Below are 19,400 nucleotides of genomic sequence, written 5' to 3'. Positions count from 1 at the left end.
CCCATCACCGGCAGTGGCTAGAGGCCACCGGCTGGTTTTTGTATCCATCGGCAATATAGTTTGCCGGCCGGCACTATTTGTTACCGGTCAGCACTATTTTGTGCCGGTCGGCACTTTTTTTGGCCAAGATGGCATTTTTGGCCGGCCGATTGCTGTTCATCTGCTTTTGCAGATATTTTTAGACAGCTGTCTTGCTTTTGCATCCCTCCATACACGTGTATGGAGGGATCTCCCTCTTGTAAAGCTTGTCTTGTAAGCTTTACAAGACAATATAGAGAGAAGCTCTCTCTAGTGCAAAAAAGGGAGACAAGGTTAGAGACTTAGGATATTTGGAGAGCTTAGACAGCCATTGTTGAGCTCTAGTTCTAGGGTTTGAGTTACATACATTTTCTATCTCTCTTTCCCTCTCTTTTGTTCACTAGGTGCTTTGTGTCTTACTATTGCACACAAACACCTAGTGTTTCACCTTCCCCTTGGAGCTGAGGTCCTAAAGGGTTTGTTTGAAGTTTTGGTGTTGGATTCAAGCTCAAGGAGGCCATTGGAGCACCATTTGTAAAGGGGTCATCAAGGGTGAGAATCTAATCCAATTTTCTCCCATTTTTGCATTGATTTTATACCTATCTTAGAGCTATTTTTGTGCTTATTGTATAATACAAAAAAGTTATGTTTTTAGACTCTCTTTATTGTTTATCAAGAGTGTTTTGTTGTTTGAGGGTGGTTGACCCCCCTTAGGCCTTGAAAGGCCTCATTTTAGGCCATTTTGTGCTAGCTCCGGGATTTTGGTGTTGGGGTCTCTTCACCACTGAAATCTTGAGGGATTTCAGTGGTGAAGATGATGCCTTGAAGTCCCAAGAAGGAGAGGGCCACCCCCTCTCCTTGTTGTCCTTGAAAAGGGCATATTTTGGCCTCTTAAGGAAGCCTATGCTTGAGTGTGTGTTGAGCATGTTTAGGATGTTTTTCATGCTTATATATCCATAATATAACATGATTTTAAGTTGGTTTTGGTACTCCATGCATGCTTAGCATAGTTGCCATGTAATGCCTTGTTTATGCCTTAATATGCCTTAGGTTGTTAGCCTTTGTTGGAGCATGTTTTCGGCTTAGTCTTGTGAAGATTACGTGCACATTTTGCCATGTTTTAGGTCTGTCCATAAGTGTTTGGGTTGATTTTGGCATGCTTGATATAGCTCCTTTGTATTTGGGCTTGTTGGCCTTGAGTATGTGCATGTATAGCATGGCATCTTTGCATTGTTTTGGTGATTTGGGATCATCCTACATGCCATTTCAGTCCCATTTTCATGCCTATTTGATTGCCTTGCATGCATCTTTAATGCCTCATAAGCTTGTGTAGTAATGCTCCATGTTTTGGTGTTTATGCATGCCTTTGTTTTTGAGTCATTTAGATGCCATCTAAGTGGCCTTTTGGGCCTTGTGTTATGTGCTAAAACTCTGTTTTTGGTCAATAAGCTCATGCCATGTTTGGTCTTGTTAAGTGTAGTTCAATGCCCCATTGATTTGCTTTGAACACTTAGGCCATTTGGTGCATGCTTGGCTTGATGTATTGCTTGGTTTGGCACCATGTTTTAGCATGATTTCAATGCTTATGTTGCATATTAATTAGTCCATGATTCTCCCTTTCAAATGTGTTTGAGGGTTGTTCAATTTGTGCTTAAGTGTTGGCCTTCAATTAGGTGCATGTGTGCATGTATTTGGTCCCTCATTTTAGCATTTTGGCTACTGTTTTAGGCCTATTTAGAGCTGCCTAATTCATGTTTAAGTCCATCTTTCCATCTATTTGCATTGCCATATGTATGCTTGTATGCTTGCATAAGCTTGTCCCCATGCCATGTTGCATCCTTAGCTTGTATGCTTAGGTTGCATTGCATCTTGCATGCATGCCTTGTTCCTTGACTTGATGATAGGAATTGGGCCTTGTTTGGTTTGATTGGTTTGCATTGCATTTGAAATCAAAGTTGCATACTTGGTTCTTTGGGCCATCATGCATGGAAATGCGTGATTGGTGGTCCGAGAATCGAGGCACATGCCCCTTTGAGTCATTATCATGATAAGGGTCATGGTCGGTGCATATATGCCTTGAATTGTGCTGCCATGCTTTGCCTTGCCCTCTGTTGCTGCCATTTGCAGATTCTGTAGGAACATTCTGCCGACCGGCAGTGTAAGGTGCCGGCCGGCAACAATTTCTCTGTCGACAGCTTCATTTTGTGCCGATGGCTACACACCAGTGCCGGTGGTGATTCCACTCAGCCGGTGGCACTCCCCAGTGTCTAGGGATGCAGTCCTGAGGTTTTGATAGCCTCCAGAGGAGTGAAGGAAGGAAAACAGAGGCAGCCTATGCGTGGCGACGCGTTTCCCGAGGCGATTTACTGTTTTTTATTTAGCTTAATTTAATTTGTTAATTAAATTAATTTGTAATTATTAATTAGCTTGCGTAGTTAATTAATTTGTAATATTTATTTGGTCCCTCCGAGCGAGGGCAAATCTGTAATAAGTGTGTGTGGGTGGTGTGTATGTCTTCCAACCTCACTTCTTTCTTCCCATTTATTTACCTGCTTACGATGGTAGATTATGGCACGTTTAATTTAGCATACCTTATGCTACGCATGTGTGCATCCATGTATTTGTATTACATGCATTAGGCTCGGTACATCACGCTAACTGCATTTGTACTTCAAATTCTAAACTGAATATGTGATAGTTGTGCATTCTCACATGCCATGTTTAGGATAGCCGAGCCTATTCTAGCAACACTTTGTATACGATGCATTAGGCACTTAACATGGACTTGGATCATGCATGTTTGCTAACGAGTTCTTTGTTTTGGCACGGAGTACGATGTAAGTATTTCCGCTTTAGCATATCGCATGAGTGTGAATGTTGCCATGACAGCATGCTTAATATGTGGCTAGATGCTTATGTGTTAAACTGTTTTGAATGCCTGTGGGTGAAGGTTGGATTGTTTGAGTTGGAAGAACTCATTGAAATCCGTGTTTTAGCCTACTTGCGAGTAGCAAATCCAAAACCTTTTTCAAAACAGAACGGATATGCAATGTTTATTTCCAAATTAGGCAATCTAGTCTATACTTGTTTGCTGCGCGCATAACATAGTAATTCTAGGCTAATAAATGGAATAAGAACACATAAACGTTTTCAAAATCGGATATCATGGTTAGTAGAGGCCGGTCTTCGGACCGGGCGAAAGGGGGTGCTCATAGCTGACCTTCCCCGATCGTACCCAAGCTCCCGAGCCGAGACAAACTCCGGTGATGACGGACATGTGGCCTTCGGCACCGAGTCAGGGTTTCCTAAATTTCCCCATTTTAACAATATTTAGGTGGCGACTCTGTATCTGGCAAAGCAGTCCATGTTTGGCACTACTTTTTCAAAAAAATCTGTTTTCTCAAACGATTTGCCAGATTTGGACTCTTTGGTTCAGATGAAGAACCGCGACAAACAAAAATCGAGAGTTCGAACTGTAGTAGCGAGGTCCCCCTCCGCGGGCGCGTCTACAGGTATACAGGAGGCACATGGGGTATATGTGTAGGCCGGAAGGGGAGGGCCGAAGTGGTGGAGTTAAGGTATAAAGAATTTTATTTATGAATTTATTAGTATAGTGTGATTGGTATTGATTTGTACATGATAAAAAAATAGTAAACGATCTCGATAAATTATGAAATTTGTGCAGAGGCATGTATATGTGATTTTGGACAACTTTTGTGTTTTAGCTTTTTATTAAAAAGATCGATTAGAACTTATAATCGGATGATCTTGATTATTGTCGGTTTGATTCATTTTAGCAAGGCAGATTTTAGAGGCTGTTTTAACCCACGAAACGAGCTCAGTTTTATTGGTTTCGCGTAAACTGAAGTAAAACATTATTCTGCACACTTTTCATGTTTTGAAATTTTTTGAAAAAAATCATCTTAGGGCAGTTTTGGTTCGTTTTCAGCTTCAGATTTTTCGATTGAATTCTGTCTAGATTTTTATATCAAGTTTTTCTCTTAACCTGTTCAGTTTCTGTTAAATTCGTTCACATTGTCTTATAGGAAATTTAATTCTGTACAACTTTCGTTCTTTGAGTTTTGATCAATTCGAATTATTTAAGTATGAAACGGTGTAATTTTATATTTTTTTTAATAAGTTACTTATGATTAAATTATACTAACTTTATTTGTTTTGCAGGATGGTGGGTCTTACTAACTTTTTATGTAGGGCTGACCCACCATATTTTTATTTCTATTTTGTCTATTTTATAATCAATTTATATTTCGTTGTGTACGGACAAGAAACTAAATGCCACCGTATCTCGGGAAACTACCCATTCGTCTCAGTACGGCTGGAACTACTTATTTTGTCCCGTGGTAAGAATTAAATGTATTTTTGTCTGTGTCTGGTGGACACGGGGGTGTTAAATCTTGTACTCATACCAGTATACCTGTATACTGACCCGTTTTGTCTCTTGGCAACTCGAGTGCGTTCTGTTGAGCACAGCTGAGCTTCTTTTGCAGGATTAGTTGAGGTTACGGTGGTGACGAGAAGTAACTAAAGTTTTTGGGCATATCTCTTGGATTTCTTTTTGTTTTTTTTTTGAGCTTAGGCTTGTTAGTAGTTTATGCATTTATTATTATTATTAATTTTTTTTTATGACTTTAGTATTAGAATAATTTGGCGTGGTTTGTAACCGTACTTTATTTAAGTTGTTTTGACTAGTTGTTGCTACCTTAATGTTGTGGTATTTGTTAGTTATGAATTTATGGTGGATGGTTTGGGTTGGCGTTTTAGTTTTTTTGTTTCACCGCTAGGATTTGGATGATAGAATATTAATTGGGGTTTAGTCCTAATTTAATATTTAATTGTCCAAATTTTGGGCGTGACACCTTATTCTTCACCCAATCTCTAATATCCATCATCTCTTTACTATTATGTTTTTAGTTGCGACCATTAAAGAATCTAAACCTCTCATCATTTCTAGAGAATTCAGGGTTTTCCAGTAGTGTTTGAAGATCTTCAAATTTTCCGACAAGCCATCAAATTACTTGGCGGACATTCGAAGTTTCCGGCGACATTCGAATTTTCCGACAACATCCTCGGACCCTATCATACAAAATGTATTTATATTTTATTTTAAATATAATTTTTGTAATTTATTTTTTAATTTTTACCAATTAAATTATGGCATGAATTTTTTTTTATTAAGAACTTAGAACACACAATTAATGACATCAGAATAAAAACCTTCTCTTATGTGTAATTCTGATAAAAATAAATAAAATTTAATTAATTATAAATCATTTTTACTACAAATTTTATATAAAATTTATATTATTATATTAAATGAAAAACTTATTTTTGATTAATTATTTATATCCGTTCATTACACGGGTAATATGCTAGTTTATTTTGTTACAAATGTCAAACCTAGAGTTTTTTTGTAATTATTTCAAATAATTTTTACTTAAATTGCAAAAATTACTTTGGGTTTTTTATTTTATTTTTAATTTTCATCAAATTCAATTTTGATGAATTATCAATTTGATGGGGAAAAAATTCCTTTCTTGATTTGATAAACATGTGATAAAAAAATTAAAATAAATTTTAATCATTTTTTCATCAAATTTAAATTTAATTAACTCAAAAAAAAAAAAAGAAAAAAAGAAAAAGAAAAGAAGAAGATAAAAATCAAGGATCGGAGATACTCCAATCACCACCATTAAGAAAAGCTTATCTTCTTGTTATCTTTTTAGTCCTTGAATTCCTTATTATGTACTAATTAGCAATTAACACCATTAGGAGCACAAACTGACCATAATAATTTTTTTTGTTTTGTTTTAGGTTTTTTATTGAAAAATAAGCAGAATTGATTTCCTTACAGTAAGATCATGGTGCCAAAATTTGATATATATTTGCAAGAGAGATGAGAAAATAAAAAATAAAAAAATTAATTAATAGTTTCTGGATTTCAATCTACGTATTTTGTGATCTTGTTAAAAATCATATAAAGAAAATTCACATTAAATATAAAATATTTTATAATTAAGATACATTTACCTCTTGTACAAATCATGTATTAATCTACTATAAGTATATGATATGTCTTTTTGCGAATTACAGTGTTGATATCCATAATCCACAAATGATGAAATTTTTTCTTTTACATTTATCTAGATGAGCGGAAATAAAAAAAAAAAAAAAAAGCCATAGAGAAGTATAACCAACCAAAATAATTAAATTAAGTATCCTAATAAGATCAACAGGACCACACATACAAGTATAAATAAAACAAAAAGTTAATCCTTTAATTTTTCCAAGAAATTATAGGAACATGTCCCTTTACGCAATGTTTCAATCTTGGATTTATGGAATAACAAAGTGAAAAAAAGAAAAGAAAAGAAAAGAAAAGAAGGGAAGATGAAAAAAAAAAAAAAAAAAGAAGAAGAAGAAGAAAGTGTTTACTTCATTTCCTTTTCTTCTCCTTTTCCTTTTTTTTTTTTTTTTTCCCCTCCACAAACCAAATTCCAAACACAAAAATTTTCAAACAAAATCACATTAGTTGTGTTCACTCCCCCCCCCCAAAAAAAAAAAAAAAAAATCATCATCACAATGGCATTTAACTTTTGTGTGTACATCTGTCTTTGTTTACCCGTCACAAATTTGAGAACTATTAAATTTTGATTGCATAAACCATAAAAATAAAGAAAATAAATAAAATGAGATGGCACAAATTTTCATATATATATATATATATATATATTAAATTTTGATTACATGAACCATTAAAAAAAAAAAATTCACCTAGGTTTTACAATATAGTTTTATTGCCCCAAGCTATTCATAACAAAAGTCATACAAATAACATGAGAATTATTTCAGTAGAAAGTCACATAATGTCTGTGTATATCTATATATTTATATCTTCATCTGCAAGATTGAAACAAACAATTCTCACACAAAAGATGATGGTTCATTGTGAGTAAAGAAGAGGCCGGAAGGCCCATCATCAGGCAGCATGGCTAGTTTCACAGGACATTGAGCACCTTGTTCTGTAGTTTGAGTGCCGGCATGGTTGTTTATATCTGTTTTAGTCCAACCTGGGCAAACACAGTTGATGCGGAATGTGGGATACTTCTTGGCCAGAATTCTTGTGTACGCGTTTACGGCTGCTTTCGACACTGCATATGCAGAAAAAAAAGTAGGCCAACCTTTGGTTTCTAACGCACCTTCTTTCAAATCTTTTAGAAACTCATTCAGTACCTCTTCTACTCTCTCCTCTGTAAGGCTTTCGACATCATTCAACACTCCTTTAGCCCATTCGCTAGGTATTAACTGAAACAAAATAATTGAGAAAAACCAAGGTCAACTACAATTGGCAACAAAAAATTTGCAAATATGAAAACAAAACCTCCACATCCATGAGAAAGGAAATGTATGGACCACACAATACAAATCTCCACTATGCTCAACTCCCTTCGATTTCATTATGAGGTCATATAAAAAGCGAATCTTTGCAAACAAGAGAGAAGGACAAAATATCAAAGATGCTGAGATCAGTTCCCATATATTCTCAATTTTTTGCATAGAGCCCATAACCAAAGTGTGGGAAGTCAAATCATCATTTGGGGGATTTCTCTTGCTACTAAATTGAACATTCTTAACAACAAACTATAAGGAACACATTTTTAAAATATAGGAGTTCAATATGACTTTTACAATTGTATTATAACTTTCAAAGAAATATATATATATATATATATATTTATATGGTTTTAAATTGTAAAATAAACTGATGTATATTATTGATTGATAATTTGATTACAAGATTGTTGTTTTGATGTATTGTATTACAAATCAGAGTGGCATTATATAGGAGAGATGTGAGGTAAGTGAGTGGTGGTAGTGGAGGTGGTGGGTGGTAGTGGAGATGGTAAGTGTGTTAGGTTTAGTGGGGTGGAAGTAGTGGGTTAGGTTAGTGGGTTAGGTTTAGTGTACATTAACAGCCCCCCTCAAACTCAAGGAGGTTAGACACAAACCAACTTGAGTTTGGAGAGAGTTACAAAACAGAAAAATAAACTGATAAATAAAATAAAACAGGATAGGAGACACGATATGGTCGTGTCAGACCGTTGTAGCAGACAGTTTACGGGGTCATGTCGGACCGTTGAAGCAGACAGTTTACGGGGTCATGTCGGACAGTTGTAGAAGACACTGTGTGGTCGTGTCAGACCGATGTAGAAGACAGTTTATGGGGTCATGTCGGACCGTTGGAGCAGACAGTTTACGGGGTCATGTCGGACCGTTGTAAAAGACAGTTTACGGGGTCATGTCGGACCGTTGTAGAAGACAGTTTACGGGGTCATGTCGGACCGTTGTAGCAGACAGTTTACGGGGTCATGTCGGACCGTTGTAGAAGACACTGTGTGGTCGTGTCAGACCGATGTAGAAGACAGTTTATGGGGTCATGTCGGACCGTTGTAGCAGACACTGTGTGGTCGTGTCAGACCGTTGTAGAAGATTGTGGTGGTGCACCAAGGGGGTGACTTAGGGAGTGCGCCATGGGCGACTTATACATTATACTGGTATAACCCCCCCTCAAACTCAAATAGGTGTGAAGATAGAAACCTATTTGAGGTTGAAACAAAGGGATTGATAAAGCTGACCGGTGTAAAAGACACTGTATGAGTGTGTATATAGGCTGCCCAAAAAAAAATATACATGGATGTAGATATCGAGCCCTCAAAAGTCGTGCCCTCAAAAGGTGTGCCCGCACCCTCAAAAGGCGTGCCATCAAAAGGCGTGCCCGAATGCATCAAAAGGCGTGCCATGAAAAGGCGTGCCAGTTTGTCGGCGAGAAGAGGCGCGCGATGCGCGTGGCTGTCTCTGTGTCATGGTCGTTATAAACCGAAGCGGAGGAGGCAGAAACTGAGACAGAAACTGAGAGAAACCTCTGAAGAATTCTGCGTTGTGCTGAGAGAGAGAGGCTGTAACACTGTTGTGCTGAGAGAGAGAGTCTGTAACACTCTGTTGCGAGAGAAAATGGCTTCGTCGTCCCGTGGGCTGCTCACTCTCTTTCCCGATCTCAACGAGTCCACAGGAGAGAGAACTGGTGCGGTGTCCCGTGAACCTCAACTAAACACCACTGGGTTTGCTCCGTTGAACTTTCCGATGCAGTCGGTGGAGCAAAAAATGGCGGTGCAGTCGGATGTGGAGGCCAATCAGTATACGTTGAAGGCATGTGTGGAGTCCATGACGGCGGTCACAAATCTGTCGCACCGGCTACAGAGTAGGACAAATGAGGTGCAGCAGTTAAACTCCTAGCTGGCTCTGCTCCAACGCATGTATAAGGATGCGCGAGCAGAGATGAGCGTGCTAAGGGCAGAAAACAAGGAGCTGAAGCGGAAGGCCACCGTGATGTTCCGATTTGGAGGGCCGCCATATGCTGCAGTGGAGGAGCAAGGAATAGTGGTCATGCCCAGTGGAGTGGGAAACACGGAGGCAGCACCGTCAAGGGCCGCCCAGGACGGAGGCAAGAAGAAAAGGCCGGCGGAATAGGCGAAGAAGTGAGGTCGGTTGGTGGCCGGCTGCAGAAAAGAAAACAAATTGTTTTGTTTGTTTGTGGGTTTTTTTTTTTTTTTTTTGATGTAAAATGGTGATCGGGGTGAGCCCCGGATATGAATTTTTTTTTTTTTTTTTTTTTTTTTTTTTTTTTTTTTTGATGTAAAATGGTGATCGGGGTGAGCCCCGGATATGAATAAAATATGAGTGTTGGGCAAATTTGTAAATTGTTTGTTTGTTTTTTTTTTTTTTTTTTTTTTTGTATGTGATTTGACGTGTGCCCCTCTGTATAAAACAAAAACAATAAAATAAAAGAAAATAATAAAAAATGAGATATAGATATATATATATATATATATATGGGGTAGGGGAAAAGATGGTTTTTTTTTTTTTATTTTAAAAATAGTGGGTATGTGAAGTAGATAATAAAATAAAAGTGGGTTTTTTTTTTTTTTGTGTGTGTGTGTGTGTGTGGCCCTTGTAAAGAAAAGAAAAGTGGGAAATCACGTGGGTGGTTCATGCGAGTGGGCTCGTGAGTGATAGAAAAGAAAAGAAAAGAAAAGAAAGTGGAAGAGAGTGTGATATTAATGATGAAAAGTGCAAACCAAACCATGTGCGTTGCAGAGAGAGAAGAGAGAGATTCTTCTTGTTCTTGTGATTTTTTTTTTTTTTTAATTTTTTTTTATTTTTATTTTATTATTATTATAATTTTTTTTTTTTTTTATTTGTCATCTCACAGAGCATCATATGCAGATCTGAGATGCTTCGGTGAGATTAGTGAGAGAAAAGCCATGTTCAACACAATCTGCAGCAGCGGCCGAGGAGTGATATGAGGCCCACGGTTTTGGCATTGTCCAATACCGGGGAGAGGGAAATGACCAGAGCCCTTCTCACCTGTTGAATTGTCGCCTGGCGTGGGGTAGCCCCGAGAGCCAACGCTGTCTCCACCAGGTTCGTTTGGATTTTGAGAGCTCGCCGAGCTCTCTTGGGAGTGTTCCTGAGAGTCTAGCCGAAGGGAGTTGTAGAGAGAGAAGGTGGAGAGATGGGTCTTTGGAAAGAGAAAGGTTGGTCCACTGTGGAGAAGAGAGGTCGTTGCAGACAAGAGAAGAACCGTTGGTGAAAACCCATTTGACAGAGAGGAACAGAGGTGTTCCATGAAGATAAGAGTAGGTTCTCTGTTTTGCCTTGCAGTGATGGTTTAATTTTGCTCAATACTAGCTCAACATCAGAGGAAGAAGATGATAGTGATGATGGTTAAGTTATGATGGTTAAGTTGGCCGACACCGGTTGTGGCGGTGGTATTCCGGAGGGGTTTTCCGGCGCTTCTGAGCTTTGAATGGACAGAACAGGAGAGAGAACACCAGTGGATGGAGTGAGAGGAGGTGGAGTTGGACTAGAAGACGATGTTGGCTTCTTCCCTTCCCCGAGTCGCTCTAGCAACTTGAATTCCTGGAACCCACCTTCAGACAGTCATGGTCTGAGAGAGCCGAGAAGTAAGAGAGAGGAAGAGTTTCAGTTCAGTTATGGAATTTGTGACAGCGGAGTGAAGGTAAGTGTAGAGGTCCGGCGGGCGGCCAAGGCGAGGCTGCCGCCCGCCGGTGAAGCAGAATTATTAGCTTCTCAACCTTGCTCTGATACCATGTAAAATAAACTGATGTATATTATTGATTGATAATTTGATTACAAGATTGTTGTTTTGATGTATTGTATTACAAATCAGAGTGGCATTATATAGGAGAGATGTGAGGTAAGTGAGTGGTGGTAGTGGAGGTGGTGGGTGGTAGTGGAGATGGTAAGTGTGTTAGGTTTAGTGGGGTGGAAGTAGTGGGTTAGGTTAGTGGGTTAGGTTTAGTGTACATTAACATAAATAATATTTTCTCAGGGGGTTCAGCTAACACCACTAATTATTTTGTGTCACCCATGTGTCTTGACTAGACAAAACTGCCCCAACCTAACAACAATACAACATTGATAATTACTTTTGGTAAGAGATAGTTAAAACTTTTGCCTTCAGTTCAACAACTGAATTTTAATCCAAAATTGAAAGCTAGTGGGCTGTCTGTGTAAGTTTGTTTTAATTAGAGTGCAAATTTTGTACTTTATGAAAGAGGTTATGGTTACTTCTATACCTCTAGCTTCCCCGCGGCAGCAGAGACATTTACAATCCTTGGTGAATTAGAGAGCTGGAGGAGGGGAATGAGTGCTTCAATCATCCTTTTTGTGCCATTGTAGTTTGTTTGCAAGCATTCGTTACCCAACTCGTAGCTTTGAGTCATTACTTTTTTCCATGAGCTTATAAGTTCTTCCTGCATTAATGAGATCATTCAGTTATAATCCTTGTGGTTTCTATTACCTATCACCTAAAAAGCATAATTCCAACCCTGTTTTAATTTTTAGGTTTAACTACCAAAGCATGAAATTAGAAGCCAATTGAGGTGATTTTGACCGAGTTTATAAACTAAACTCTGAGCACTCTCCACTCTCTTCAACCACTTTTTTCTTTCTCCTGAAATATAATGACTGATTTTTTTAAAACAACATGAAAGAATTATTGAAAAGGAGTGAGATGACTTTTGGGATCTTTTGATCACGTAAATTATGCACGTGAATCATCTTAGAGGTTCTCACACATGAGGCAACAAAAGGTTTCTCTAACATGAATTGTAGGAAAACCTTGTCCAAATATATATATATATATATAGTTTAATAAAAAGGGCACTTTTGCTCTCTTGCTTTTCTACGTGGAATCATTCAATATTAATAGTGATTTGCAAGAAAATTTAAAGATTAGGTATAGATCATAACTTTTTATGAAAAAATCATGCAACTTTTAATGAAACAAAAGAAAGAAAAATAGCATATCAGTGGCCATTAGATGTATGCATCAATGCAATCACACCAATTTGAACTTACTTGAGGGAAAATGAAATGAATCATGCATAAAGACTCACCATACTACCCTCTGATGACTGCGAAGAATCCCAATCTATCTTGGCTCCACGAATCCCAGCATTGTTCACCTACAAGAATTCGAGCTTTTTCATTATTTACTTCACTAAAAATCACTGAAACATTCAAGGAAACAAGTAATAGATCTTTCTAGAAATGTCAATTGAAGGCCTTACCTCTTTTTATATATATATATATGGCTCTCACTAATAAGTAAATGCATAGTTCATTCCATAAACACAACTAACTTTCTTGTTGAATAACATAATCATACTGCTTCAATTCTATAAAGACAACCAAATATGTATTGCCAAAGTTTATCAGAATGGGAATTCTAATTATAAAATTTACAATAGAGGCAAGCTTATCGCTGTTGACTGAGACTGCACAAAAACTAATGATAATTATAAATTAAATGAACAAAAATAGAAAATTTGAGAATTGGGCTGCGAATCATACCAAGATATCAAGCCTTCCAAATTTGGACTTGATAAAATCAGCAAGGGAAGCAACACTAGATGGGTCCACAACATCAAGTTGACAGAACACCACATGATCAGAGAGGCCATCACTTTTGAGTTTCTCAAGGGCTTCAAAACCCTTCTTCTCATCTCTAGCAGTCAACACCACTATGATTCCCTTAGAAGCTAATTGCCTACATATCTCAAACCCTATTCCTTTATTTGACCCTGTTACAACTGCATACCTACACAGAGACAATATAACACAAGCAGTTGGTGGGTGTGAAAGTTGAAGCTAGAATGAGAGTGAGTGAAAGAGAATTCAAGTGCTACAAAAGAAGCAAAAATACACCTCTTTGTAGTAGTGATTGCCTCTGCCATTGCTGACAAGATGGGATGTGCCTGAGGAATGTTAGCTTTAGTTCACCTCTCAACCTTTGGTTCTTTTATTGATAAACCCAGATAGTTTTGCTAAATACCTTATTTATAGTGTATGCATATGCTAGTTGTAGGGTTTAAATTAGTGGTTTTATTTTCAGATTTGACTATTAAAAGTAATGATGCGTATAATATTATACAATTTTTTGAGAATATGTAAGTAGTTAAAGATTCTCTGTTATTAATTATTTTTATTTTTCTGCCTCAAAATACTTAAAATAATTAAATAATTAAAATTTTTGAATGTCTTCAAACAGAGGAGCAAAAAGATTTAAAGACAGAAAGTTTCAAATTTATTTTTTGGGTAGTTTGAGCTAATTCACCAGTTTGGGAAATTTTTTGTTTCAATTGGTAATTACTATTGGGATTGGACTGTTTCCAATCTGTAATTAGATTAGACCGTTTAATCCAGTGTAGTGGACTCATCATTACAATAAATAAGAGTTTTAGAGACTAAATATTTTGGTTTCTGAAAGTGAAAATTTTATTGCAAAAGACATTTAAGGATCAATTTCTGTCTTCATGAAGATAGTCGATAAAGGTCGTCCCGAAAAGTCCAAAATAAGACTTTTAGCGATAAAATTTTAAAAATGTCACTAATAAATAGACTTTTAGGGACAAAAATAATTTTTTTTTTAGACAAAAAATTTAGTCTCAAAAGGATAATAATTCATCACTAATGTCTAATTTTTGTTGCTAAAAATATAATAACAACACTTTTCGTAACAAAAATAATTCGTCCCTAAAAAATAATTTTGTCTCCAAATTTTAGTTTCTAAAACCTTACTTTTTTGTAGTGCATTTTTGGATTCCGTTTTAATAAATCAAACCGTTCATATTTTGAAATTCATCGACTATATTATTTCTATAAAAAATAAAATCGATCAAATAACAAAAAACACGTGCTAGATCAATTTTATATGAATTATTTATTTTCTTATCAATTATATTTTTTGCGTCTGTTTGGGAAGACAATTGAGGCTAAATTAGCCAAAAAACGACAAAAAAGGCTAATTAGCCAAGTGACGACAAAATCCGCATTGAGGAGGTGTTGGGCGAGGCTGTCTCGCGCGATTTTACCGAAATGCCCCGAGAGGCTAAAGTCTGTCCCTCTGCAAACAGACGCTCAGATTAGAGCTCATACACACCCATTTCGGAGCAGAGGAGAAGAAGAACGGAGGCAGTGGAGGCGGTCGGATCGACCTTGGCAGACCAAATCGCAACCGGAGATTGAACTAGCGGCCGCGAACAACAACCATCTCTTGCACACTCAAACCGATCTGCAGGTGAGAATCTGTGGCCTATTTGATTTGTTGTTTGTTCTTCCCATCTGCGTAGTGTATGTTCATAACAGCATCGGTTCATGGCCGATCTGTTGGCTCACGGTCGTTATTGGGTTGATTACACTGATATTATACACAGACCGGCCACCGATCTGTGTCATCCCTAAATCTCCTCTTTCAGATCTGTTCTGATGTTCGAAATCTGTTCGCGTCCACCAAATTTGGGGCAGATTTGTATATATACATATATATATAAATATAATATATGATCTGATTCAAATTGGTGGTCTGATATATATATATAATATATGATCTGTTGAAGAAATTGTTGGTCTGATTTGTATATATACAAGTTCGGAAATGCAAATCTGGTGTTGAATTCGAAATATCTGTTCGGATAGTTTGAAATGCAGATCTTCCATATTTTTTTTTTTTTTTTTTTTTTTTTTTTTATCAGAAATGCTGTTCCCATTTCTGAGTGGCTCCCATTTGTGCTTAACAGAAATTAGAAATTCCCATTTGTGAACCCTGATTGTTGTCCATTGCTGAAATTCCATTTGTGAAATTTTTTGTAATTACATAAAAAAAATAATTCCAACTCTGGGTTACAAGTTACAGATATTAACAACAACTTCTGAAAAAATATATATCACTTGTGGTCCAAAAAGAAAAAAATTGAGAACCGGGATCAATTTCGCAATATATTAAAAATATATTACGAAGATATTAAAAAAATATATGTCAAATGTTTATTACAAATTTTGATTTACAAGGTAAAGACTGTAAAAATTTTATTACACATATATGTAAAAATTTAATTATGAAAAACTTTATCATGAATATATGAATAAATGTTTTGAAAAGAGACAAAAAATATATTGAACATATATTACAAATTAGATGCATTAATTTGCGTATATTTTTTACTGAAGACGAAATGGTCAATTCTCAATTCAAGAAAATCAATTAATTACATAAAAATTATTTTCCAACTAAATTTGGGAAGGAAGGTTCATATATTATCTACAGCTATTAACACCAAATTACAAAATTTATTATATTTATATTACAAATATATTAAACAAACAGTTTATTAAAAATACATTACAGTTAAAAATAAATGCGTGTAAAACTTTTATTACACAGATATGACAAAATTTAATTATGAAAAACTATATCATACATATATTCAAAAAATATTTCCAAAATATGAAAAAAAAAAAATTGTTGAAAATAAATTACAAATTAGATGTCTTTAATTTGCATATATGTTTTACTCAGGACGAACTGCTCATTTCTCATTTCTAAAAAATAAATTAATTACCACCGTAAATATTTTTATTACTACATTAGGGAAGGAAGGTAGATATATGTACATATATTAACAACAAATTACAAAATATTTGAAATTTATGTTACAAATATAGGAAAATAACAGTTGACTAAAAATATATTACGAAAATGTTTGACAGATATTAATAATGTATTAATATTATATATTACAAATTTAGAGGTAAACAATAAAGCGTGTAAAAGTTTTATTAAACATATATGACTACATTTAATTATGAAAAACTATATCGTTAATATATTCCAAAATGTTTTCTAAATAAAGAAAATATATATATATTGAAAATATATTACAGATTAGATGTATTAATTTGCGTTTATTTTTTAAATATACACGAAAGGGTCAATTCTCATTTCCTAAAAAGAAATTAATTAGCACCATAACTATTTTCGAACTACATTTGGTAAGGAAGCTACATACATTATGTACATATATTACCAACAAATTACAAAATATATATAAAATTTATATTAAAAATATATTAAAAAAATAGTTTATGTCCAATATATCTTGAACAAATGTTAGACAGATATTACTAATGTATTAATATTATATATTACAAATTTAGAGGAAAACAATAAAGAGTGTAAAATTCTTATTAAACAGATATGACTACATGTAAGTATGAAAAATTTTATCATAAATATATTAAAAAACGTAAATATAGTACAAATATATGCTCACCAATCCATTTTGCTGCCTAGCATAAAATATATTATCAAAATATATTACAACATAGATTTCTTAATTTGAGTACGTAATCGTGTTCATGTTCATTCATGTCAATTTACTTTATATTAACTCGTAGCATGGCGTCGTTCACCTCAACTGCAACTTCCAGTACATGGCCAGGACGAATGTGTGCCTGTGGATATGGCCCGTGTATTGTTAGGATTTCCAGGTCCACCAAGAATCCAGGGCGTTCGTACTTTGTATGTCCCCGCCCTGTGGTGAGTGACCCAATCTTTACCGGTCATAACTTAATGAACATTAACAACCCATGAAACTAATAGTTGCATACTTTTCACTCATCAGCCTTGTGTCAGTTGGATTGGTTGGTGTGAAGAACGAAGCCATGAGAACCAAGGCTATGCGTCACCCGGAGATGAAATTGCCATGCAATTGCGGGCTGATGTCATAGACATTCAACAATCCTTGCGTGTGCTTAAGACCATTGTGTATGTGCTCTGCATTGTCGTTGTTATTTTGTTGTGCCGTATGTAAGCACCGTTACCATGTTCTTAGTATGTACAAAGACATTAGTATGTCTTCAATATGTTGTTAGTATGTAGTTAGTATGTTTGTAGTACGATGGTATTATGTTGTCGCATATGGGAGCCGTAATACTAACTATCATGTTTTTGTCCACTACTAACTCCCATGGAACCTGTGTACGTACGTAAAAAATGTTTTCAATGGGTATATGCAAATTTCATCTTCAGCATCATATATCTGCGTTTGTTGTTTTTAATGTGTCATCTGTTGTGTGTGTGTATGTAACAACCAAATTTGTGATGTATATCTTTTGTAACCGTACATTAGTAATGGCTTCCACACGTACTTCGCCTCGTAACCACTCGAAAAGCAAAGGCGTTGTCAGTGACAAGTCAACCAGTCTTGAAGAGACACAAACTCAGCTAAGCCACAAGGCCTCATGGGACAGTAAGTCAGTCCGAGTTTTCCTCCAGTTGATTGCAAATGAGATTAGTAAAGGAAATCGGCCATTCTTAGTCCTCAGCCAGGCAGGATACAAGTCGTTGTCAAGGAAATTTCAGAGAAAAACAGGAAAAAAACATGGACTTAAACAGTTGAAGAATAAGTACATGAGCTTGAAGAAAGAGTGGCAAGCGTGGACGAAGTTGATGGATTCAAGCAAGGGAGTGTCCGGGATAGGCTTTGACTATGACACCGGTTTGTTTCAGGCACCTGACGAGTGGTGGGACAAGATGGAATCAGTAAGTACATGTAGAAACAAGTTTTATATTTCTCATTTACCAGTACATTTTTTACTTCTTAATTCAACTTCAATAAAATTTATGAATATGAAATATAACGTCAACCTCTTTTACACATGTACATGTCTGCAGATCAACAAGGTGTGTGCGAAGTTCAGGAAGAAAACGTTGGAACACCGTGACTTGATGGAGACGGTTTTCATGGGGGCAGCAGCTACTGGGAAGCACCATTGGACCCCGGGAGAGAACATTCCTGAAGCTGCTACGGACTCATCTGATTCAGTGCGTAGTTTGGGAGCCCAGCCATTCGCTGATCCGATACCCACAGGAGTACAAGACGTGGATTCTGATTCTTCACTGGAGCATGTGTCGATTGAAAAGGCAAAACGGAGAAAGACGCCATCAACAAGTGTTTCAAAGTCGAAGAAGGCAACAAGTGGTGCGTCTATTATTGCGGAGAGCATGAACAGAATGACAGATGTGGTCCGTTCGAAGAATCAGCAGGTCACGGTCAGGCACCTGACAGGCAACGAAGCACTGTACACTATTTCCGAGTGCATGCATAAACTGAGCAGTATTCCGTCTCTGATTGGTACACCGTTATTCCACTTCGCCTCCACACTTATGGATAACGCTGATTACCGGGAGGTCATGATGTGCCAGCCTGATGACGACCACATCATTGGCTGGCTTACACAGAAGCAGCTCCAGTGTACTGCGTCGGGGCCATTTGCAAACCTGTTTGGGGGTAGGCGGATGTGATGCTACGGTCTTACGAGTGTTGCAGATGCATGTCTTTTTTCTTCCTTTTTAAAACTTAGACTTATGGTACTGTTTGTTATGTACTAAAACAGGATGGTGGTGTGTGCATGTTTTGCATTATGTCTTTTTTTTTTTTTTCTTGCTAGCTACGGGCAGTGACAAGTTGTAGGTAAGTCCATGGGTTGACGGACCGGAAGCATGGTTGTGCTTCTTTTTTGGGAAATGAATGGGATGTTTACGGTTTAATATTTTGTGGCGCTACGTTTAAGACAGGGAAATACGTTTTCGATGCATGCTTCTGAATGCCTATATGTCGCAAGTTATTTTCTTAGTTTTGTGGTTGTTACAACCATGGCCCCCCTGTGAAGCATACGTTGAACAGCTTTTTTTTTTTTTTGCAAATCATATGATCATGCCTTCCAAAGGACATTGGTGACAGCATTGCGTTCATTACAAACAATGTCGACATTGTACAATTGCAAAATTCAATATAATTTAACTCAATGAATAACGTGCAAACTAATTGAAAGCCTGCCACTTTTGTAGGTTTTGCATCAACGAAAACGCGATGAATCCCTGGGATGGAAGCAACCATGATGAAATAATGGAAATGCTGAATCAAATGGCGGTCCAG

At 36.5% G+C, this 19,400-nt stretch overlaps 2 protein-coding genes across 3 annotated transcripts; one reads left to right on the top strand and one right to left on the bottom strand.

Moving 5' to 3' along the window:
* Positions 1-6,731: 6,731 nt before the first annotated feature.
* Positions 6,732-13,739, bottom strand: LOC114259383 ((+)-neomenthol dehydrogenase). Of its 2 annotated transcripts, XM_028199387.2 has the most exons (5): positions 13,330-13,721; positions 12,976-13,222; positions 12,519-12,587; positions 11,697-11,873; positions 6,732-7,341 (listed from the first exon to the last, which is right to left on the bottom strand). In XM_028199387.2, exons 1-5 carry the CDS (start codon positions 13,356-13,358, stop codon positions 6,961-6,963), a joined length of 903 nt encoding a protein of 300 aa, XP_028055188.1. In that variant the 5' UTR covers positions 13,359-13,721; the 3' UTR covers positions 6,732-6,960. The 2 variants fall into 2 exon arrangements, with proteins under 2 accessions (XP_028055188.1, XP_028055189.1); XM_028199388.2 differs by lacking the exon at positions 11,697-11,873 and having other exon boundaries at positions 13,330-13,739.
* A 3,801-nt stretch (positions 13,740-17,540) lies between these two features.
* LOC145790000 (L10-interacting MYB domain-containing protein-like) lies at positions 17,541-18,779 on the top strand. The gene is made up of 2 exons (XM_082867794.1): positions 17,541-18,004; positions 18,137-18,779. The coding sequence occupies exons 1-2, from the start codon at positions 17,564-17,566 to the stop codon at positions 18,764-18,766; spliced, it is 1,071 nt and encodes a 356-aa protein (XP_082723920.1). The 5' UTR covers positions 17,541-17,563; the 3' UTR covers positions 18,767-18,779.
* Positions 18,780-19,400: the final 621 nt, after the last annotated feature.

Source organism: Camellia sinensis, chromosome 5 (assembly GCF_055761805.1).
Source record: "Camellia sinensis isolate YWXY chromosome 5, ASM5576180v1, whole genome shotgun sequence".
Classification (NCBI taxonomy): Eukaryota; Viridiplantae; Streptophyta; class Magnoliopsida; order Ericales; family Theaceae; genus Camellia; species Camellia sinensis.
Note: the sequence above shows the minus strand (reverse complement) of the source record. Positions and strands in the feature narration are given on the sequence as shown.

What these genes read in the sequence shown, in the direction of transcription:
- LOC114259383 (XM_028199387.2), bottom strand. Translation starts at nt 13,358, where the DNA reads ATGGCAGAGGCAATCACTACTACAAAGAG. An exon ending in AGTCATCAGAGGGTAGTATG is followed by an intron (nt 11,874 to 12,518) that starts GTGAGTCTTTAT and finishes TCATTAATGCAG; the next exon opens with GAAGAACTTATAAGCTCATG. An exon ending in CTGCCGCGGGGAAGCTAGAG is followed by an intron (nt 7,342 to 11,696) that starts GTATAGAAGTAA and finishes ATTTTGTTTCAG; the next exon opens with TTAATACCTAGCGAATGGGC.
- LOC145790000 (XM_082867794.1), top strand. Translation starts at nt 17,564, where the DNA reads ATGTATATCTTTTGTAACCGTACATTAGTAATGGCTTCCACACGTACT. An exon ending in GGTGGGACAAGATGGAATCA is followed by an intron (nt 18,005 to 18,136) that starts GTAAGTACATGT and finishes ACATGTCTGCAG; the next exon opens with ATCAACAAGGTGTGTGCGAA.